This window comes from Monodelphis domestica, chromosome 2 (genome assembly GCF_027887165.1).
Source record: "Monodelphis domestica isolate mMonDom1 chromosome 2, mMonDom1.pri, whole genome shotgun sequence".
Taxonomy (NCBI): Eukaryota; Metazoa; Chordata; class Mammalia; order Didelphimorphia; family Didelphidae; genus Monodelphis; species Monodelphis domestica.
The window spans coordinates 167,915,272-167,939,271 of record NC_077228.1 but is presented as its reverse complement, the minus strand read 5'-3'; the positions used below and the strand labels follow the sequence as shown (position 1 = coordinate 167,939,271).

At 36.2% G+C, this 24,000-nt stretch overlaps 1 protein-coding gene across 1 annotated transcript; it reads left to right on the top strand.

The window, feature by feature from the left end:
- The first annotated feature begins 495 nt into the window (after positions 1-495).
- Positions 496-16,967, top strand: LOC100030617 (olfactory receptor 10R2-like). Its single transcript, XM_056814642.1, has 4 exons — positions 496-510; positions 1,941-2,039; positions 9,349-10,275; positions 16,758-16,967. Exons 1-4 carry the CDS (start codon positions 496-498, stop codon positions 16,965-16,967), a joined length of 1,251 nt encoding a protein of 416 aa, XP_056670620.1.
- Positions 16,968-24,000: the final 7,033 nt, after the last annotated feature.

Here is a 24,000-nt window from a genome sequence, read left to right as displayed (position 1 = left end):
AGCTACCACTCTATCACAAAGCGTAGAAATGGAGATAAAGTTTACAGAAGTCAACCTAGGACCTCATAATTTGAAAAAAATGGAACCAGGGAGACAGGAAAATCTCATAGAGGGAATTGGCAAAGACTTGCTGTCTTCACACATGGTACTCAGTTAGAGGCTACTCCCCAGTGAGAACCAAAAAAGACTATGAGAAAGCCAATAAATTTTTCTAAGTGTCTCCTGTTCTCAATTTGATAACAGAACTTTGGTATTCCTTGTCCTAGCCTTGGTTGTCCCCACTGAATAGCAGTCACTAATTAGGAAAAGGAAGGATCTAGGTGGTAATAGCTCCCTATGGTGACACAAGTACTGATCAGGGTGTGGTGATCTCTGTTGGCCAAAAAAAAAAAGAAAGAAAGAAAGAAAGAAAAATAAGACAACATTGATGATACTCATTGGGACACCTGCTTAGAGGAATGTCCTTGGAGAGGAAATTGAATGGAGAGGGACACCATGCAAGGGAGTGAGGTGAGAACAGTAGAACAGGGGACAGTTAAAAGCCGATAGTTCTCTCATTCAGCTATAGGATCTATGAGTATGGCAGTAGGGAGGCAGAAGAGCTGGAGAGTGGGGATAGTTTCAGGATTTTCACTTGGGAATGGTCTGGATCAAAAAGGGACATATACCCAGGAGTCATTATAACCAAATATGCACACTTGTAGGGACTCAAGACATTCTTACTTAGAAGTTCTGGAGTTCTTTTTCTGGAAATGAAGTTGAAGATATTGGTTTAAGTTAAGGTTTTGAGAGAACTCATATTGGAAATTTCCAACTATTAATAAATAGAAAATATCAGTTTCATGATTTAAATGTATTTTATTCATTTTGTTGATGACCCAGATCTTCGTTGAACCAGTTCCTGTTTATCTTCAGTCATTAGTTGGGTTGTGGGTGAAGAATGGCAGTAAGTCAAGAAGATGAAGGGTGAGTTGCTGAGAGAGAAGCAAATGTCTAATGGGAAGAAGGAGGACCTTTGACACTTCCTAGCTATGTGACCCTGGTCAAGTCACTTAAACCTCATTGCCTAGCCCTTATCATTCTTCTGCCTTGGAACCAATGCACAATATTGATTCTAAGACAGAATGTAAGTGTTTAAAAAAAAAAGAAAGAGGGAAGCTGAGGGAAAGGGAGATGATGGGGACAAGGATTAGTGATATAGTATGGAAGTAGCTTGGAAGAAGGACAGAACTGATGATGCTGAACTTATCACAGGGAGGTGTCCAATAGGAGTAGCTTCCAATCCAGCTTTACTTCCAGAATTGTGAGTCCCTTGAAAAGTATTCTGTTGAAGAGAACTTTGTGTCTTTCTACCTTACCTGCCATATCTACTTCTCATACAAAATACCTTATTACCCGCTCTGCTTTTCTCAATATGTTCTCTCCAAAACTTTTCTCCCAATTCCTTCATACTCTTGCATTGCCATCCTAAGTAAAAGATTTAATCTCCCTGTATTTTAAGCTGGCATAAGTCTGAAAAAAGCTCAGTGTGAAAAGTTTCCATTGAAGTAAAGTGGTAACAGGTCTGTAAATTAGTCTTAGATAATTCCCTTGGGCCACTGAAAGGTTAAGCAACTTTTCTTTGGTTCATGATTAGTAAACATTTATAGTTGCTAGTTGGCACTTAGCATTCAAAATTCCCTGGCAAGCCCTCTATCTCCTATGCCAAACATCTTTCCAAAAAAAATGCCTTTCTTAGTAAGATTCTGTAGGTTGATATGAATGGCAGTGGTTTATTCAAGCTTCTTCTATGAAATATGTTTTCCCCAGTAATTACCATTACCATTCTTTAATGTCAAAGAGAAGTGGCCTCAGAGGTCTACTGTGTAATTGGGGAAAAAAAGCAAAAATCCAAGAAAATAATGGTGAAGCAATTTTGTAACATGATTATTTTGATCTAGAAAGCCTTGTTGTCCTTGGATTCCATTTTCCTGCCTAAATCTGGGAATGTATCTACCACAGACTCAATGCCAGAGATGAAGAACCAGATCGCTGATGAGGTAAGGGTGCCCAAAGGGCAGAGGAAAATTATAGTATTATTTGATGCATCGGTCTGTCTTTCAGTCAGTCACTTGGTCATACAGTCAACAGCAGCATGGGTTTCCCCCTCTTTGGACTATAGAATATAGTGGGACCATACTGATTCAAAAAATAGCTCTGGTCTCAGCCTGAGGAAGTTGAGAGAGCATAAAAGTGAGAATCAGGAAACTGGTTCTGACTATTACCATATACCTAAGCTTAGGCAAGTGACCTAGCCTCTGAGGGCCTAAAATTCCATATTTACACTAAGAAATAATACCTGCACTGTAATTCCAACACAGTTGTTATGAGAAACGAGTCATTTAATGGATGTGAAAGTGCTTTGAAAAATCTGTTAAGCACTACATCTGTGAAAGGGATTCTTATTATCCAGAATTAAAGGAAATGGTGAAAGAAACAAAATAAATAGGAGATCTATTCCCTATCCTCAGAGAGTTTGTTATCTCCTTGAAGAAATAAGTCTCCTATGTATGAAGCTGGTTGTGGAAGGTAAGAAGGAATAAAAGAAGGAAGGAATGAAGCATCATCATTTTATAGATGAGGAAAGTGGTCACACAGTTAATAAGTGACAGGATGGGTACTCGACCCAAATCTTCTGATTCCAATCACTATTTCACCATCACAGAATGTCTCTCAATAAATCTAATAGAAGTATTGGGAACATTTTAGAATCCAATAAAAAAGAATGGCATTATTTATTCAAATCAACTGGGGCAGCATTGCAAAATGAATACAGAATTAGCTTTTGAGTCAGGAAGATATAGGCTCAAATTTCACCATTAACACTTAATGGATGTTGACTTGGGCAAATCTCTTAATCTCTCAGTGCCTCCAGGCAACTATTTAATATAATAAATAGAAAAACAGCTGTTGAATGGCTTTGGTAGAGGAACTGCCTCACTGGATGTTCCTTATACCAATAAAACGACAGCTCTGAGAAAGATCAGACACCAAGAGAGTCTAGTTATATTCTTTGTGTTAAGCACCAGGAAATCAGATTGGGAGAAAAAGCTCTTCCTGTCCAATTGGCAGAGTGAAAAAAATATTGCTGAGAAAAAAAGTGGAAAAAGAAGAAAGGTCAACTGATAACTGGAAATCAAGGAAGTATAGAGATAGGAATTGTCTTTTGTGGTGGGTTTTTAGTAGTTCTAGAAAGGTCTCTGGTCCTCTAATATACCTGGCCCTCCCTACATACCAAATACCATGATGCCCCAAATTCTAACATTTCATTCTGTATTTTTGACCTGTCCAGGCATCTTCTTTTCAAAAGACAAACATCTATTCATTCATTTAACAAATATTTTTGTGTGCTGCTCATGGAGACTACAAAGATAGGGAAGATATAGTCACTGCTTAAAATCTAGTAGGAAAGATTACATGTAATATGAAATCGTAAACAGTAAATTCTCTAAAACATGCGCAAATGAGAGTTCAAACAAGAGTTAGGAGTTCAGAGGAGAGAGATATTCTCTCTCTGCTAGGAACAATGACCTTGTAGAAGGGACAGCATTAGAACTGGGTCTTGAAAAACAGTGGCATTAAAAAAAAACCCTAAACATCTGTGTATTGGTTCCAAGGCAGAAGAGTGACAAGGACTAGGTAATGGGGTTAAATAACTTTCCCAGGGTCACATAGCTAGGAAGTGTCTAAGGCCAGATTGAACCCAGGTCCTCCCATCTCTAGACCTGGCTCTCAATCCACTGACCCACCTAGTGGCCCCCCAAAAGTGGCATTTTCATAGGGAAGGAACATATAGTATAGGAATGTATGTTATATAGAGAAGGAATATATTTCATGAGAAGAAAAAATATCCACTACCAAAGGGCAAAGTTATGGAGACAACAGTTTAAGATGTATAATGAATTAAGTCCAACATGCTAAAATAATATCCTTTGAGAATTAGAAGAGTTATAAAGTGGAAGACAGGTTAGTCTTGTCTTGATTGGTTCTAGAGGGTAAAGCTAGGCAAAATGGATGAGAGTTGCAAGGAGGCAGATTTAGTCTTGATATAATAAAACATTTTCCTCACCAATTCCGATTTTATTATAGAGCAACAGACTATTTCATAAGGTATTAATTCCCCTTTACTGGAAGTCTTTAAGTACAGGCAGATTGCTTACCTTTATGAGGTGGTATTGTGGAGATTCTTGGTTAGTTTCCGGTCCAATTCAATTATAAGATGTTTTGATTCTGTACATTGAATGGAAGGAATTGGAGATTTTAATCTAGAAGAAAAGAAGAGTATTAGGGGTAGGGCTAGCTAGTGATTACTATCTTCAACTATTTCAAGATTTATTATACATATGGAAGAGTGTTTGCATTCTCACAGCTTGATCCACGAAGGTACTATTTAAACTAATAAGGGGTAGAAATTGTAGGTATGTTTTTAACACAGTCTAAGGAAGAAATTGCTAATGATGATAACTGTCTAAACATGGATTGTTCTATTTTATGAGGTACTAAACTTCTTGTTAGTAGAAATGTACATGTAGAATCTGTACCCTAGGGATGCAATAGAAGGAATTTATGGGTCAGGGTATGGCTGACCTAGAAAATCTCTAAAATCTCATTCAATTGTAACATTCTAAGATTCCAGAAAGCATCTGGGAATCCATTCTTGAACAATGGTAGGATGGTGCTCTAGATTATAAGGGGAATAAGAGCGTCAAAAGTTGAGGTGAGGAGAAAAATATAAACATTTCTGTTCTAAAATGTTGCTGAAAGCTAGCCTAAACAGCAAGAAAAACTTAGAAAAGCAGTAAGAACTTTTGTTTTGAAAACATCTTTTAAGAGAACTAAAAGCCAATAATGTGATGTCCTTTAAGTAAATGAGTGGATAATTAATCAGTAAACATTTATTAAGTGCCTACTATGTGTCAGGCACTCTTCTAAGTTCTGGGGATGCAAAAAAGGCAAAAGACAGTCTCTGGCTCCAATAAGCTTATTACTAATGGGGGAGAAAACACATAAACAAATATACGCAAAGCAAGCTCTGTAGAGGATAAATAGAAAATAATTAATAGACGGAAAGTACTCAAGCGCTAGACCTGGATTTAGGAAGAATTGAGTTTAAATCTGGACGCAGATGCTTATTAGCTGTGTGACCTTCAGCAAATCATTTAACCCTATTTGCTGTCAAATGAGGTGGAGAATGAAATGGCAAACCACTCCAGGATCTTTCTTGAAAACACTCCAAGTGGGTTCATAAAGAGTTGGATACAACTAAAACAACTGAATAATAAAATGGGGATAATAATAGCATCTAGCTTACAGGGTTGTTATGGTTACCAAGTGATATAATCATTGTGAAACATTTAGCACAGTGCTTGGCACATAATAAATGCTATATAATGTTAGCTTTTGTCTTTATTATTATCATAATTACTACTAATGATCTATTAAAGATTGTTGAGAAAGGAAGTGACATGGTCAGATATTCTGAATCCTGCCTCTGTCCCTTTTCCTCTCTGTAATCATGAGAAAGTGTGAATTACATAAGGTTACTACACCCTCAGTGGGTCAGGTGATTTCACCTAGTAAGTCATAAAAAGGTTGGGATCTGGATGTTAGATGGAGATCCTATAACAAGAGTATACCATGCTAAGTGAAATCAGAACTTCTGCCCATGTTCTTGTACCAAACTTAAGAAATACAAGTAAATGAAATAAGGAATGAATCCCCAGAGAAGATATCATCTAAATTATTTATATTTTTCAAAACAAATTTTAATAAAATAATAGAGTGATTTGCTCTGTCTTTGTTGGATTAAATTATATTGGGGTATTCATAAGGTGTTTTTTAAGATCTTCAGTCTAAATGTATGCTCTTTTGAATTACTCTTTATTTGTTCTAAATAACTTTACTTTAATCTTTTTTTTTAAACCCTTTCTTTCCATCTTAGAATCAATACTATGTATTGGTTTAAAGGTAGAAGTGTGGTGAGGACTAGGCAATGGGGGTTAAGAGACTTGTCCAGGGTCACACAGCTAGGAAAAGTCTGAGGTCAAATTTGAACCCAGGACCCCTCATCTCTAGGTCTGGCTCTCTCTCTCCTGGGCCACCTACCTGCCTGCAACTTTGCATAAATCTTAACATGCTTACCTACATTCCCTATATTTGTCATTTTAAAGGTATAACAATAGTCTATTACACCACTTTTTGAACTGCTGTCCAGACAGTTAACATGCTAACTACTGAGAATATTTTATTATTAAAATTTAGGCAGCCATGCTTATTTTTGGGCAGATAGCATTTTCCCACCCCATTTTAATAATTTCCTGCCCTAACTTTACCTGCAATGAAATACTCTTCATTTATCTCATGTAGCCTGGAAGTAACTCTGTGTTCACAATCTCTGGTAGTCTATGAAGTGAGAACTGCTTCAAGCACAAGTTAAGTGATGATTGTGTATTTGTTATCTGAGGACCAACCTAATCTAATAAAAAAAAAACTGACCTTACTGTAAATCAGATTGTCCTCCAAAAAGATCAACTTTTTGTAATCCTACTGTGCTATTGGGATTATTTCTTTCTTTTTTATTGTCATGCAAAACACACCTCCATGTTGATTATTCCTATAAGAGCAAAGTCACACATAAGCAAAACCCCAGAATAAAACCAAAAATATACTGATGTGAAAGTCGACTCCAGCAGTTCTTTCTCGTTCCCTGTCATGAGTCTTTCAGGATTATCCCAGATCGGTGCATTGCTGAGAGGAGCCAAGTTTTCACAGATGATCATCCTCCAATATTGCTGTTATGGTGTACAATGACCTCCTGGTTCTGCTTATTTCACTCTGCATCAGTTCCTGCAGATCTTTCGAGCTTTTTCCTGAAATCATCTTGCTTATCACTTCTTATATGTACTACTGGTACTGAGCTGCCTGGAAGCCACAAAGACCTGGATTCTAGTCCTATCTCTGCCACATAACAGGTTGTGTGGCCCTAGATAAATAACAAACTCAGTACTCCAGAGTAATCTTGAATATTGTGAATTACAGAGAAAGAACTAGCCTGCATTTTAGTAGGAGCTTCCTTTACAAAGCTTTTGCCTATACTAGAAATCATGGATTCATGCTTCTCTCTCCAATTCTGTGATATGTGATATGATAGCAAGCCAGTTTCCCCATAATACCATTTATTTTTAAAAAATCTTATCTTCTGCCTGCAATTGGAGTTAAGTAACTTGTCCAGAATCACATAGCCAGAAAGTGTCTGAGATCATATTTGAACTTAGGACCTACTGTCTCTAGGCTTAGTTCTCTATTCATGGAGCCACCTACGTTCCCACTCCATCCTCATCTACTTTTAAGTCGGACACTAAAGTTTTCTTTTGTCACTTTGATTGGTTTCAAATAATGTTTCAAAGTTGTTTTGATTCACATTTATGATTTTAAGACAATTTAAAGAATTTTAAGAGATGATCATCTGCATTGCTTAAACTTTAAAAACTTTAAAACTTTAAAAAATTTTAACTTTAAGTTCAAACTTTAAAAAATTACATGTTCATATCTTGTGATCATTTATCCAATGAGAAATTATTTTTATAATTTTTATCAAGTCTTTATAGAATCAAGTTATCAGATTTTTATCTGATAACTTTATTATAATAGTTCTCCAATGTTTCTTTTAAAAATATTTAGTTATATTTATTATGCTATGTAAGATCTTTTTTGTTTTCTTACATTAAATCCATTTCTCAACACCAAATTTTTATACTATTGATAGATAAATGTTCTCAAAATTTTCACAATTGAGATAAAGCTGTTATTTTCTCCCATTTTAATAATTTAATGTATATTTTTATTGTCAATTTAATTAGAATTTATTATAGTATATAAGTTGTGACTCTAAACCCACTTTTTGGCTCAAATGCCTATATAGTTTTTAATGAAAACTTTCATTACTTGCTCTGAAAATTTTGTAATCTTTGCTTTATCAAACACAAATTTCTTACATGCATTTGATGTATAGAGTACATAAGAGGGTTCAATGTGATTGGAGGAAAGAAAAGATACTGAAATCTCCAGGTTGTCAGTTGGCTCTCCTTCCTGTGTTGTGGAATACTAATGTGCAAGTATCAGATAACAACTTCACAAGTCTGGTGGATGCCAAAGAAAATGATGGAGGAGCTTCATATGAAGCAAGAGATTAAAGGATTTCATTTAGAAATCAGATGCCAAAACATCTGACAAAGGTAGGAAAGATAGGAAAAACCAACTGAGCACCGAGAGAATTAGTACCCAGAGGTAGAAGTTATGTGGATATTTTGGGGATAGTTAACAATGAATTTCCTAAAACATAGACCTGTGTAAAAATTGAATGAGATACTCTAAGACAGAAGGAGGTATTGAAATGCTAATCCTTGGGATTTCCAAAAGATTAGATAACTGCTTGTTAGAAATACTAGAGGAAAATGATCACCCTAGTGCAAATATTAATAATATGGAAATAGGTCTTAATCAATGACACATGTTAAACCTAGTGAAATTGTGCATCAGATATGGGAAGGGGGTGAGGGGAGGGGAGGACAAGAACATGAGTCTTGTAACCATGGAAAAATATTCTAAATCATCTAATTAAATGATATTTTTAAAAAGAAATACTAGAGGAGGTATTCCTATGTGTTCTAAGAGCATAGATTAAATGTTCTCTAAGATTGTTGTTGTTGAGTCCTATTTGACTCTTCATGACCTCCTTTGGGATTTTCTTGGCAAAGGTAGTAGGTTTCCATTCCCTTTTCCAACTCATTTTACAGAGGAAGAAACTGAAGCAAACAGTGTTAAATGACTTTCCCAAAGTTGTACAACTAAGTGTCTGAAGCCAGATTTGAACTTAAGAAGATAGGTCTTCCTGACTCCAGGTCTGACCTTCTTTTCACTGCATCACCTAGCTGCCCTAGTCCTTCAAATATTAGATAATAAACAAGCCTCCTCCTTTTAATAAAATATTCTTCATTGCTTCAATTGATGTTCTGATGACATGGCTTAAGCCATCTCAGAATCTTGATTAATTTCCTGTGAATTTGATCCACAAGTTTACCAGAATCCTTCTGAATGATAAATAATCCAAATAATTTCTTCCATGAATACAGCCTTATTATCCCTATCTCTGAGCCACTTCTCTTTAACTCTCCCTTGTTTACCTTGCAACAAACTACTTAGAGACAAATCTAGGGTAGAAACAATTATCTAGACCATTTAGAATGTATGAATAAACCCCAACATCCTCAGGGGAGAGAAATGAGACTTTTTCCCCCTCTCTCACTCTAGGTGGTTCCCTGGAATCAGCTTTCTCCAGAGAATGTCACCATGGTCACAGAATTCCTGTTGCTGGGCTTTTCCAACCTTCAGGAAATGCAGTTTGTTCTCTTTGCTGTCTTTCTGTGCCTTTATCTGGTCATCCTGGGTGGAAACATCACCATTATCACCACAGTCCACCTAGAGCACAGCCTCCATACTCCTATGTACTTCTTCTTGAGTGTCCTCTCTGTCTCTGAGACCTGCTACACCTTTGCCATCCTACCCAAGATGCTCCTCAACCTCCTCTCTGTGCTCAGGACAATATCCTTCACCCGTTGTGTTACCCAAATGTTCTTCTTTCTTGGCTTTGCCATCACCAACTGCCTGTTGTTGGGTGTGATGGGTTATGACCGCTACACTGCCATCTGCCACCCTCTGCGCTACCCAGTCCTCATGAGCTGGTGGATCTGCAAGTTGATGGTGGCAGCTTGTGGTGTGAGTGGCTTTCTGGTTTCAATGTTGGGTACATTTTTGGTCTTTAGTCTACCATTCTGCAACTCCAACAGAGTCAATCACTATTTCTGTGATGTTGCGCCTGTCATTCATCTTGCCTGTGGAGACACCTATATGAATGAACTGGTCATATTCATTGGTGGGGTTGTGGTACTCATGGTCCCCTTCGCTTTTATTTGTATCAGCTATGGCTTCATTGTCAGAACCATCCTGAGGATCCCATCAACTGAAGGGAAAAAGAAAGCCTTTTCCACCTGTGCTTCCCATCTCACAGTGGTTATAGTCCACTACGGATGTGCATCTTCTGTCTACTTGAGACCCTCTTCCAGACACATTTCTGACAAGGACAAGCTAGTGACGGTGACTTATACCATTGTCACTCCCTTGTTGAATCCTATGGTTTATAGTCTCAGGAACAGGGATGTTCAGTTGGCTATTCGGAAAGTAATGAGCTGGAAAAGGTTTTCTCCTAAAAATATATAATTTAGACATTATGGAACTGTATTTTAAAACCCAGAAGCATTGGGTATAGTCGTAGCTAAGGTTTATGTGCTATTATTTAGCCTTGACACTTCTCAAGCCTAGGTATATATTTTTTTTCTGACCAGCTATTGCAGTGAGAATCAAGTCTCAGGAAATGGTGCATTGGATATTATCGAAGAGACTATGGGAAGAAATGAGTTCAACCATCAAATCCTCTACTAGGCTCAGAAAGCTCTCAGCATGCATGATCTTTTAAGAAATGATTGTTATATTTTTGCTTTCCCTCATATTAATGGAGTGCAGGCTCATGGCAAATATTATTTCAAAAATATAATTGGAATTATCTTTGAATGGCATTCTCATTGCAGGCTTAACCCTTGTTGGAAAATTGACTGAGAAATGTGGGAATAGTACCAACTACTGCAATGAAACACAAGACACCCTAGAAATTAATAGTCACACAAACACACTCATCGTTCCTTAAATCCAAGCCATCATATTTATAATGTGCTGGTGAGAAATTATGTTAAGTACTAAAGATTCAAAGCCAAAACAACAACAAAACAAGCAAAAAACATGAATCTGGGGCAGGTTGGTAGATGGCTCAGTGGATAAAGAACCAGACATGGAGGCCTGAGATCCTGGGTTCAAATTTGGCTTCAGATACTTGTTGGCTGTGTGACCCTGGGCAAATCACCTAATTCCCATTGCCTAGCCCTTGCTTCTATTCTGCTTTAGGACCAATGCATAGTATTGATTCTAAGATGACAAGGGATTTAAAATAAAACAAAGAAAACCATGGCTCCTATCTTTGGCATCATGCAGATATACAAGTATGGGATATTTGAGAAGAGAAAAAGAATTAAGAAATAGAAGAATCAACAAGACTAGAAAAGAGATTAAAGAAATAAACACAAAATAAAATAATCTTATTTATTTAAGGCAGATGCTTTATTTAAAAAAAAGACTTCAAAATCATCATGGAAATTTCAGTAAAGTAGCAAGATGCAAAATAAGCCCATAAAAATAAATCGCATGCATACATATATATATGTGTGTATATATATATATATATATATATATATATATATATATATATATATATATATAACCAAAATCTAGTAGGAAAGAATAGTAGGGAAAATTTCATTTAAAATAAATAAAAAATCTCAAAGGCACACTGGACCTCGATAGATGCATCCTACAAAACAATTTTCAGTAAAATCAAGGGTGATTAAAATAATCTGAGGAAGATATAATGGGGGGGGCAATTTTCTGTTCTTGTAGCTAATACATAAAAATACAATAAAAATTATGATCCTATCTAAACTGATGTGTTTGTATGTCAGATAAAATGCTTCATGTTAAGTTAATTTTTAAATTTTTAAATTGATGATTAGGATCAGGTTTGCAGATTATTTATCCTGGTTGCATCTTGAGTTCCCTTGCTTTTTAGAAAACATTATTCCATTTCTTTTAGAAATTCCTGGTGGATGTGCAATAGTGTCATATTGTCCAAGCTTCCTTTCTTTTTCATTTGAATGTCTTTCTATTATTTGTTTTCAAAATTTGTTATTTGTCATTGGAATTATGAAATTTAACTACTGCCCTTTTTAGAACATCTCCTTTTTGGGAGGAGGAGATGGTTTTCATTTTATCCTTGTAACTAAATGATGACAGTCATTTACACATAGTAAATGTTCAATAATTGATTATTGACTTATCAGAAAAATAACTACTATTTTTTCTTGGAGTTTGAAGCATAGGATTTTTTTCTCAAGGTGATTTTAGAATTGTTTCAATTAGTGCCTGGTTTTCAAAGCATGTGAGAAATTTCATAAAACCATTTCAAAGCATGGTTTTAAAAGATGTGAGAAAACTTAGCACCAAGCTACTAAAACCTTGACTGACACCACCTCCCTCAGTCTCTTTTCCCCTTTGACTAGAGGACTGGAGGTCAGGGTGATGTGGGGGAGGGCAATTGTGTCTTTTTTTTTTTTTAAAGAAATTGATTGATGGCTCACACTGACTCCAGTTCAAGGAAACAAGCTTTATTATAAGAGAATATAGTAACAGAGTAAATAGTATACTATGTAATCAAGGTCAGATAAGGAGGTGTGGTAAGTAAAGGTAAGAATAAGAATAAAATGGAAGAGAGTGAGCAAGCAAGAGAGAGAGAGAGAGAGAGAGAGACAAAGACAGTGAGGGGGGCAGAGGCAGAGAGGGAGGGAAGGAAGGAGGGAGGGAGAGAGAAAGAGAGACAGACAGACAGACAGAGAGAGACAGAGAGAGACAGAGAGACAAAGACAGTGAGGGAGGCAGAGGCAGAGAGGGAGGGAAGGAGGGAGAGAGGGAGGGAGAAAGAGACAGACAGACAGACAGACAGACAGAGACAGAGACAGAGTGAGATACAGAGACAGAGAGAGACACAGAGACACAGAGACAATTTTTTTTCCAAAAAGCAAATGGACAAATCAGTGTTTTTCTTTCCACCTGATTCTTTCTGTGGAGCATTCAACTGTATTTGATTCAACTCAATGTTTACTATGTGTATGGGCAATATTGTCTCCTCTCCTCTTTCTCAATTTTTTAACCTCTTCTCTCATTCTCTTCTTTTCTGATTCAATATCCACACTGATCTAGGTCTCTTTATTTCTGTCTTCCTTTTCCTTGTCTTTACTCTGGTTCTGGGCCTCAAAGGATGGAAAGATGAAAGATCCTGTAGATCTTATTTAAATGGCAAAGAACAAAACACCCCAAGAAAATTTCAGCCTCCAGGCTGGAGGTATGGAGAACAGAGCTGATAGCTTTATTTTTTGGTTTCATGTCTCCCAGGTGACTTTTCAAAAAGTGGTCTGAAAGCAGGTTCTATAGATTGCTGCAGATGTACCATCAAAGGAAACTCACTTGAGGTTTATATGGCATAGTCTAATGGGACCTAGGAAACGTTAAATGTGAGCATTCAGAAAAATAGCTCCTCAAATTCATGCCCCAATTCTTCAGGCCTCTCAATTTACTCTGTAGAATCATTCTATATTTTGGGGGGTAATTTATGTGTTTATTTTAACCAATTATATGTAATAACAAATTTCCACATAATGGGTTTTTTTTTAATTTTTTTATTTAATTTGTCTATTTAGAATATTTTTCCATGGTTACAAGAATCATGTTCTTTCTCTTTCCTCCCCCCATTCCCTCCCGGTAGCCGGTGTGCAATTCCATTGGGTATTACATGTGTCCTTGATCAGAACCTATTTCCATGTTGTTGATATTTGCACTAGGATGTTCCTTTAGAGTCTACATCCCCAATCATATCCCCTCGACCCATCCACATAATGTTCCAAATTGTTTCCCTCCTTCCCTTCCTCTCACCTCTCAGATCTGGCAAGCAATTTCATCTGTTTTTTTTTTATTATCATGCAAAACATATTTCCATATTGTTTATTTTTGTAAACGAATAACCATATAAAACCCAAACCCCAAATAAACAAGTGAAAAACCACATGCTTTCATCTGCATTCTAATGACAGTTCTTTCTCTGGAGTTGGACAGCATACTTTGTCATAAGTCCTTCAGAATTGTCCTGGATCATTGTACAAATATATATTCCTTTTTTTTGCAACCTTCCCGCAAGTTAGTCACCCCACCTTCCTCTGTATCTAAGTGTCTTTGAGTCAGTTATTGAGGAGAGAGGAAAAGAAAGGTAGATTGTCAATATTGTTGCCTGAAATGAGTTACTGGGGGAAGTTAGAAGGACCCTTCAGGACTTGGCTTGACTTTTATGATGAGTTTTCTTGCAACTACTTTTCCTCTTTTAATTTTTTTCTAATTATATATTTAATCATCAACAAACATGAAGATTTTCTTATGTAAAAAACAAAAGGATTGAGTATGAAACTGAAGTTCTGAAATGTACTGTTCTTAACTAAATTCCACTTAATATATACAGTTTGAACAAAATTTCCCTGTTTATGCCTTTTTTTTTTAACTCTTACCTTCCATCTTGGAATCAATACTGTGTATTGGTTCTAAGGCAGAAAAACAATAAGGGCTGGACAATGGGGGTTAAATGACTTGCCCAGGATCACCCAGCTAGGAAATATCTGAGGTCAGATTTGAACCCAGGACCTCCTATCTCTAGGCCTGGCTCTTTAGCTGCTCCCTGTAGGTCAGAGTCCCTGAATGTAATGAATAACCTTATGCTGTAAGAAAGGATGAAAATGATGAATGTGAAGAAGCATGAGAAGACATATTGATTGATAAAGAAAGTGAAGTAAGCAGAACCAGGAAAGCAATTACAAACGACTACAATATAAACCAAAATAACAGCAAAATAACCAAAACTAACTGCTGAAAATGGTAATAACTAAGGTTGGCCCCAAAGAAAAGGTGTGAAAATGTACCCCTTCCTTTATCTGCAGAGGTAAAAGACTGCCAGTATAAAACTGTATATATTGCCAGACCTTCAATATTCTGGTTAGTTTTAATGAAATTATTATTCTTTTATTTTTCTAAGATATGGCTCTCTGGGTAAGGAAAAGATTTATCAGAAAATATAGATGATATAAATAAAAGATAAATTTTAAATTGCTTTTCTGAGGTTACTTTTGAAATTTTTACACGCTACATAGTTGATTTTTATAAAATGTTTTCAAAGCAAAGAAATATGGATGCTTCTTATGATTTCCATTCTATTTGATTTCTTACCTTATTTCCTGGCAGATTTATCTAGTTCTGAAAGGCATAGATTAAAGTTCTTGAAAATTATTACCTTGTTGCCTATTTGTCCCTATAGTTTAATCAGACTTTGCTTTAAAAACTAATGAGATGTAACTAAGTATATGAAAATTTAGCATTGATATTTTTCATTGTCTAAAAATAGTCTTATTTTAACTGTTCAGCATGCAGCTAGGAAGGTTTTTGTTTCCCTTCATCCTATTTAATTGATTTTTTTTAATGAAATAAATGATGTCAGACAAAAGGGAAGAGGAGGTTTCCACTCTGAGGCTCATTCATGACCCTCACCAAAGCTAGTCTTAACCAACACAAAGAAGAGGTTTCACAACATAATATGGATTTTACAATTACTAATAGCAAAGTTTAAAATGTCACACAAAACTCGTTGCTTTCATGTTACTCTAAGCTTTCTATAGTTTCCAGTTTACCTTCAAATCAAACTGCAATTTTTACCACCATAGTTTCCAAGAAAATAAACACATGAAATCTCATATTTCCAAAGGTAAAACTTCCTTCAAGTATTTTCCTTTCAGTAATGTTTCAGGCTAACCTATAGATCTCTAATCTTTAGTTTATTCATTTCCTACTTTATAATATTAGCAAACAATATTGTTAAACAAAATTACTAACTTTAAAAGTTTCATTCTCAAGGCACAACGTCTACTATTAACCTTTAAATTATTGCCAGTTTTGCTATTCACTGGAGATGGAGCACCAAAAATCCTCTAAAGATGCTTTTTAGCAAATATGAAAATATCCTTTAAAGAACAATTAATTTTAGAAATAATTCACAGAATTTTCCTAAGTAAATATAACATATAGTTTCAGTTGTTTAAACTTATCTCTTTTCTGTGAAGCAAAAAAAAAAAACAAACAATTCTTAAGAATTCAGATATATAACAGCCATATAATTTGCAATGAAATGTCAAAACATAATGATTAAGAAAATGATTTCTACTTCAAGGTTGGAAAGCATCCAATTAAGTATCTTAATAACTTATTTAACCTTAATTTTAGTCTCCAATTATACATATAAGCTTTCTTGAAATGTAAGCACAAATTCTGTCTCTGTCTCTGTCTCTCCATCTCTGTCTCTGAAGCCCTGTCTCTCTGTCTCTCTCTGTCGCTCCCTCTCTCTCCTCACATACACACACAACAAAACATTCTCAGCATTCAGAAATATAAGGAAAGAGACAGAAAGAATTTTTAAAACAGATCACAAGACATATAGAGATGTTCTTTTTAAATCTTGTGTTTCTGCATACAATTTTCTGGACAGAGACAGACACAAGCAACAAAACAGTAAACAGCCTCTCTGATTTACAACTTCTGCTTTTTGGCTATTCCCACAAGCTGAAACAAGCTTACACAGACACCCAAAAAAGACAGGGAGCTGCAGCATATTTTTAAGGAGTCAATTTTTAAAAAGCATTTCATTCAGGGAATTTGATTTGATAGTCAATTTTGTTCAAACAATTAATTTCATCTTGTTCAAAGATCTGGTCCCCTTCTTGAGACCAACAGCTACCAGGGTTACTTTTATTAACTCTTATTAAAACTAAAGGATACTTATGTAGAAATAATGAAGAACTCTGACTGATACCTACAAATGAAAATTTCCCAGGGGTTTAAAAACCTAATGCATATGTCCTACCACCATGTCCCTTTTGAAAATTTTTTTTTTTTGTTAACTAGATTTTCCATAGTCCAAGGGAAATAACCAGACTAGATCCACCTTTACCCTGAAGCCAAAAGGTTCCCATGAGGACATGGACTTTGTCCCCTCTTCAATTGTGACCCCAAGAATTCAGTCTCTCAACAGAAAAAGGTATCTCTACAAAAATAAAAAGTGGGAGCTTCAGGAATCAAAATTGAAGAAGGGACACTACAATGTGGGAGTACCCAAACTAAGTTGAGACAAAGATCTCAAACGAAGAAACTGAGTCCAAAAGAGTTAAGTGGCAAGCCCAAGGTCACACAGTTAGTGTCTGAGGCTGGATTTGAATTCAGGTCTTCCTGATGACAGGTCCAACACTCTATCCACTATACCACCTAGCTGCCTTGATTACTTTTCAGGACCACTTGCTTTGGTGAATATTCATTTCAATTAACTCTTCTTTCTTGAGCATTACTCAAGAGAGTGGGAAAGAAAAAGTTAATGCTGACCCACACCATGGCTTCAAGCTAGTTTAATGGAAGAGCTGTTGTACAATGAACATAAGGGGGATAGTCAGGAGGAAGAGCTGGGGGAGGTTGATTTTCACCATGTTAAATATGAGGCAAAATAAAAACATAAGGGTGGAGAAGTATAAACACTAGCTGGGTATATGGCCATTTCTAATGTTTATTCGGGCATATGATTGACTTTAGGGCTTCTAATCCTTCTGTAGAGTCCTCAGTCTCTTGCCACATGCTATGATTGTATTAACTGTATCTCTCCAGGCTAGCTGAGGGCTTTGTACACCCAAAGTATTTAGCAAAGGTCTGTTCATGTTCATTGAAATCAGAGTCAGAAATGCAATTTTTCACACTTGGGGAAAATCTCACAAAATAAAAGTCCTGAAAAATCCACAAAACTTACCCAAGGCAAAGAGTATAGAAAATGTTCTCAAACTTCTAAAAGACAAATTATGTTGGGGCATGAGATTGTGGGGGCTCAGAAGATGTTTGAGAATAGATAGATGATGGACAGAGAAAACAGCAAGGCCATGATGGGATATAGGAGGAAAGGGAAAATAAGCATTTATTTAGTACCTATTATGTGCCAAGCACTTTGGGAACTCATCTGTGGTAAAATGTCAGAGAAGAGCCTTTCTGGTTCTTTGACAGTTCCCTATCTTAATCAATTAATCTTCCTAACCTGATTCCAGGCTTATTCAATTTTTTCTACACTACAAATGGGTGTAAATCTTTAATTGGCAATAGCTAAGGAAGAGATGGTCTATCAATCTGTCTACCCCTGTTGAATTCTTTGAAAATAATCCCCTTAATAAAAAGTTCTGGTCATTCCACCCTAATTATGGCTCTGATTGAAACAATCCATGTAAAATTTGGTTCCTGCATTTGTAATTAGTCAGGAAAGTGACCAGAAGACCGCAGCTTTAAATTTGGAAGAGCCTTTTGATTCCATCTCCCACATTTTACTAAATAAGAAAACTGAAGTCCATAGAGATAAGCGATTTGTGCAGTAACTGTTTAAAACAAGACTCAGACCTAAGTGGTCATTCCTCCAAGTCCAATGATCAGGCCACATACCTCTCTGCCTTTCTTTCTGTGGTATAGCTTAATGACAGTGTTAAATAGTTATAATAATAAAATTGACCATTGGCATGGGAGGCTAATAGTGACTGATAAATGAGCTAATCTTAGTCATGAAGAGCCATTTTTCAGTTGTTTACAACTTTTTGTGACCTCATTTTGAGTTTTCCTAAGAAAGAAAATGGAGTGGTTTGTCATTTTTTCTCCAGCTCATTTTACAGATGAGACAACTGAGGCAAATGAAGTTAAGTGACTTGCCTAACTCGCATAGCTAGGAAGTGTCTGATGCCAGTTTGGAACTCAGGAATATGAGTCTTCCTGACTCCAGACTCAGCACTCTATTCATCATGTCATCTAGCTGTCCCCAATCATAAAGACCTGGGTTCAAGTCCCATCTCTGACATATACTGCTTATATAATCCTGAGGAAGACACTTAACCATTCAAGGCCCCAGAGAGTTGAGTTGAATTGAGTTCCCTTCCCTTCCCTTCCTTTCCCTTTCCCTTTCCCTTTCCCTTCCCTTCCCTTCCCTTCCCTTCCCTTCCCTTCCCTTCCCTTCCCTTCCCTTCCCTTCCCTTCCCTTCCCTTCCCTTCCCTTCCCTTCCCTTCCCTTCCCTTCCCTTCCCTTCCCTTCCCTTCCCTTCCCTTCCCTTCCCTTCCCTTCCCTTCCCTTCCCTTCCCTTCCCTTCCCTTCCCTTCCCTTCCCTTCCCTTCTTTCCCCCTAGCTAGAGTAAGAGGTAGGATTCAAAGCCAGATCTCTTCTGAACTGAGTTCTCTTACCCATTATCTCTCACTTCTCCTTAAGCACAGCCTCTACTCTTAATTATAGAAATGACCTCCAGAGGAAGGTTTTTTTCCTACCCTCTGGTATCAAACAGAAACTTGGATCTTGCTCAAATTGAGATTGATTTGATCTTCCCAATTTGATTCCGTCCCACAATTTAAATACCTAGGAAGACAGGAAAACAGCTTTATATAATAAATTGAGTACTGAATTGAGAATCACGGCAACTAGACTGGAGTTCTAGTTCTCTTGTTAAATAGTCACACAAGTGCTGGATGATCTTAGATAAATCATTTGCTATCTCCGAGCCACATTTTCCTGTTCTCTAGATTGAGAGATTTGAACTAGATAATTTCTGTGCTCCCTTCTATCTCTGTTAGTCTAAGTATATTATCTGTTTCTTGAGGTTTCCATTTTCTGAGTTTCTTCTTTCTAAACTTCCTGGAAACCTCAAAGAATAAAAGCCTGTTATAGAAAACACAGGATAATTTCCAGATTACTATTAAAGACCTATGTTTATCTTTGAGCTTCTGAAAGTTCTAAATCCAGGTCCCTCCAAACCCCAGATTACCTGGTCCTCTGGTGTCCTCTACTTAAATTATTTTATATTCTCAAAAAATATTAGAGCTGGAGAGGATCATAAAGATCATCTAATACATCCTCCTTATTTTACAGATAGCAAAGCTAAGCATGAGAGTGATCAAATGACTTTGCTCAGGACTCTGAGCTAGTAAAAAGAAGAATTAAGCATGTTGATGTACTGATAAATGTTTATCAGTCAGATCAATGGGGCAGGGAAATATGTATACAATATAAATATAAAATTATATATTATATTTATATTATATATATATATTTATACACAAACCAAAAAGCCACATTTTAAAGTATCACCTGCATTATTAATATTTAATCAGCATTAATTTATTAACATTAATTTTATTAATATTAATGTTTATTGATTGATATTTTGCCAATAATTTTCTTGTCTAGTGAATCAATGGACAATAAGTCAAGCCCTGATGTATAATATTGGCTGATTTTAGGGGTATAAACACTCACATTGAAAACTTAACAATCAGTCCTGGGTTCAAATGTGAATTCAGATACTTTCTAGCTGTGTGACCCTGGGCAAGTCACTTAACTCACATTTCTTAGTCCTTACCACTCTTCTGCCTTGGAACCAATAGACAGTATTGATTCTAAGATGGAAGTTGAGTTGTTTTGTTTTTTTAAAGAAAATTTAACAATCTCCTCTTATGAACCTATCTGAACTGGCTCCAGCACACTCTGACTAGGGCTAGAACTACCAAGTTCCCTGGTTTCAAGACCAAGATTCTTTTCAGTACTCTACATCCTCTCCTCTGGAAAGACCCAGGATACAGCATTCCTACCTTTATGAGCAGAATCAGTGAGTCGGGATATAGGGAAGAAGGTATAAACAAGACTAGAAAGGATGGCCGGGGATGCTCCATCACTGGGGAAAACCATGTCTCAGTGAGATCCAGAAGATGAAAGGAACATGAGAGGAAGAGATCAAAAGTGGAAAGAAATGTGTTAAATAAAACAGGAGTGGAAACAACGAGTAGATCCAGAAGGGGACAGATCTGGGCCTGAGGGTAAGGTGGGCATGAATGCTGATGAGAGGAAACTGCAGGGCTTGGGAAGGGAAGGACAAGTTGTATTTTCTGTCACTGGGATAGGAAGAGAGAAAGAGAGACCAAGAACGTGCTAGCCATTGAGTAATGAGTCCAGGCAGAGCCTCAGTGATGGGCAGGCGCTCTGGAGATAAAGGCTGGTGATTAGAGGTTCAAAGTCAAAGCATGGCATGGTTCTCAAAGTCTTATTGAGGTCTTCCAAGCTCTCCTGGGAAAGGAGCTACAGTACAAACAGGTCAGGTGATGCTGGTGTTCACCCTGGTAGACATACACACAAAAACTAAGGTACCATTAAAACCCTTCAAGGTCTAAATACATGACTTAATTCTCACCCCTCTTGTGCCAATATGCAGCCCAAGGTTTTGTTCAGAACTTCACATATTAGGGTATTTTACATTTGGATTTGGATAAACAGACCAGTACTGGAGATTTTCAAAAAGCTACCATTACATCTACATACTCATCCCAATATTGGAAGCCCCTGGATTCTGCTCCCAAGATAAGGAGTGATATAGATAGTAATGAACCAAAATGATTAAAATCACTGTCACTTTTTATTGCCTCACATGTATCAGCCCAAGGATATTGGAGAACCTCTTAATCCATTTATTCATTCACTTGGATCACCTATTTGCTCTCTGTTCTGATTTCTAAGGATTCCTCCCAAATTGTCCTATACTTGGAAAATGCACCTGGTCCCTCCAAACTGGTCCTCAGGATTTTACATCCCCCTGGAAAACTTCCCAGATTTGCTAGAAGAGAAAGGATGGTTCCTCGAAGTGCTACCTTTTGAGCATGATCTCTCCTCATAATGCACTTCACTTATACATTATTTTAGTCAATCATTAACAATAAAAATTTTAAAACTTATCCTCCTCAAGGAGCAGAACCAAGAGAACATTATACACAGAGACTGATGTACTGTGGCATAATCAAATGTAATGGACTTCTCTACTAGCAGCAATGCAATGATCCAGGACAATCTTGAGGGACTTATGAGAAAGAAGGCTATCCACATCCAAAGAAAGAACTGTGGGAGTAGAATACAGAAAAAAAGCAACTGCTTGTTCACATGGGTCGAGGGGATATGATTGGGGATGTAGACTCTAAAAGATCACCCTAATGCAAATACTAATAATATGGACATAGGTCTTAATCAATGACACATGTAAAACCCAGTGGAATTGCTTGTTGAATACAGGGGGGGGGGGGGGGGGGAAGGGAAGAAAAGATCACGAATCATGTAACCATGGAAAAATCTTCTAAATTAATTAATTAAATAAAACTTTTCAAATTAAAAAAAAAAAACCTTATCCTCCTCACAGATGTACAAGCTTCTGGAGAAAAAATATGGTTTGGATCAGCTAGGGTCACTCCCCCTTGGACCTTAATAGGGAGATAAAACACCAATATAAGAAACTATAATACAATATTATGCTCTAAGTACACTTGAAAGATTCTATTGTGTCTCATACAGGCAAAGCCTCGTGTGAAATATACCTACGCTTGTCATCTCACATGATTGTGACTCATATGTTCCAAAATGTTTGCTATAATTCTGGTTTAGGAGTACTATTTTAATTGTGCAATCTTTTTTATTTTTTTGTGTGCAATCTTTTTGCCTTGGAATAAAAATATCTCACATTTAATATTATATTATTTTATCATTTTTTTCAAGATGGTTTCACATCTATTATCTCACTTGAACTTCGCAGAAACCCTGTGAAGGACGTAGAATACATATTATTGATAGTATTTCCTGTCATAGTTTCTCGTTTGCGTCTTCACAGAAACCTAAACAGCAGCAACTGCTTTGAAATTCTCCCTCTGGTGGTCACAAATACTATTTTAACTGGAGCCATTCACTATTTACACATACATACATACATACATACATACATACATATGTATTTCTATATATGCACACATTTATATATATTTTTAATTGTCAGCAACTAACAAGAACTGTTTCTCTTTGGAGAATGATTTAAAGTTTTCACAATGCTTTAGTGTTACACTTTATTTGATAATAATATTATGTAAAATGTATTCTGGAAGTCAGGAAATCTGGATTTAAGTTCCAAGTGTGACACCATGTGGTGTCAGTGGAAAGCACACTGGATTCTGAATTAGAAGCCTAGATTTGTATTTCTCTCATCTGATTTATAAAACTGAACCAAAAAGGAACCCATAGTTTAGTGGAGCTATGAGCAGCAAATGAATGAATGACCACATTATGAAATGATTCTGGATCTTTGATGTACTCAAATACCTCATACTCCAGCTTTGTAATTACATTATTCTCTTTCTCCATGGCATCCCAAGAGAAGTTTTCATTCTAAAGTTAAATGTTGAACTATACAATGTTGAAGTATCTTAAATGTTTATACAATGGTCTTTTTTTTTAACAGATCTAAAAGAATTTAGTTTCATCCTATCCTACCAGTGTTTGCATGTATGAACCCGGTAAGTCTAAGAATTAAGTGTCAACACACAGAAAAAATACTAAATTGATCAAAGATAAGACCCTTCGGATTTGGTAGTGACATGGTTTATGCGGGGAACAATGTGGACAGTGATTATTGCATCAATTCAATATGGTATTGCCATATATATTTTGGAAGATGAATATGATGGAATATTACTGTACCATGGTACATATTCTATATAAAGAATTCAGAGAAATGTGGGAAGATCTAGGTGAAATAATACGGAATGAAGAAAACAAAATGAAGAGAGCAATATTCAAAATGACCATAATAATGTAATAATGACTCTAAAAAGAAGCTAAACACTAATAAATTTGAATGAACAATTTTAGATCTGAGAAATAATCATGAAACATCTTGGGTTTTCAATAGAAAGGTAAAAGAATACACCAATGGAATTACAGAAATTGTCAGTCAAAGCCTGTGTTTGCAAAAATAGTTTTCTTTGTCACAAGGAAAGATTCATAGGTTTAAAGGGAAATAATTATAGGTAAAATGAATATATATATATATATATGTTTTTTAAGGAATGATATTGTTATTCTTTAAATGCTTCCTGGAGAACTCTGATCAATGCACTGACCAATTACATTTCCAAAGAACTCATGATAACACAAACCCTCAACTCCTGACAGGGGTAATAGACTTTGGGAGATAGGGTGGGGAGAATTACCAATGAGGAAATTTATTTTCTTTTATTATGCATGTTTGTGAAAAGAATTTTATTTTTTCTTTTTCAAAAGAAGAGTGGGAAAGTAAA

Excerpts from the sequence above, each read along its gene's own strand:
- LOC100030617 (XM_056814642.1), top strand. Across the intron at positions 2,040-9,348 it reads AGAACCAGATCGCTGATGAG|GTGGTTCCCTGGAATCAGCT; the intron begins GTAAGGGTGCCC and ends CTCTCACTCTAG. Across the intron at positions 10,276-16,757 it reads TTCAGTTGGCTATTCGGAAA|TCCAAGGGAAATAACCAGAC; the intron begins GTAATGAGCTGG and ends GATTTTCCATAG.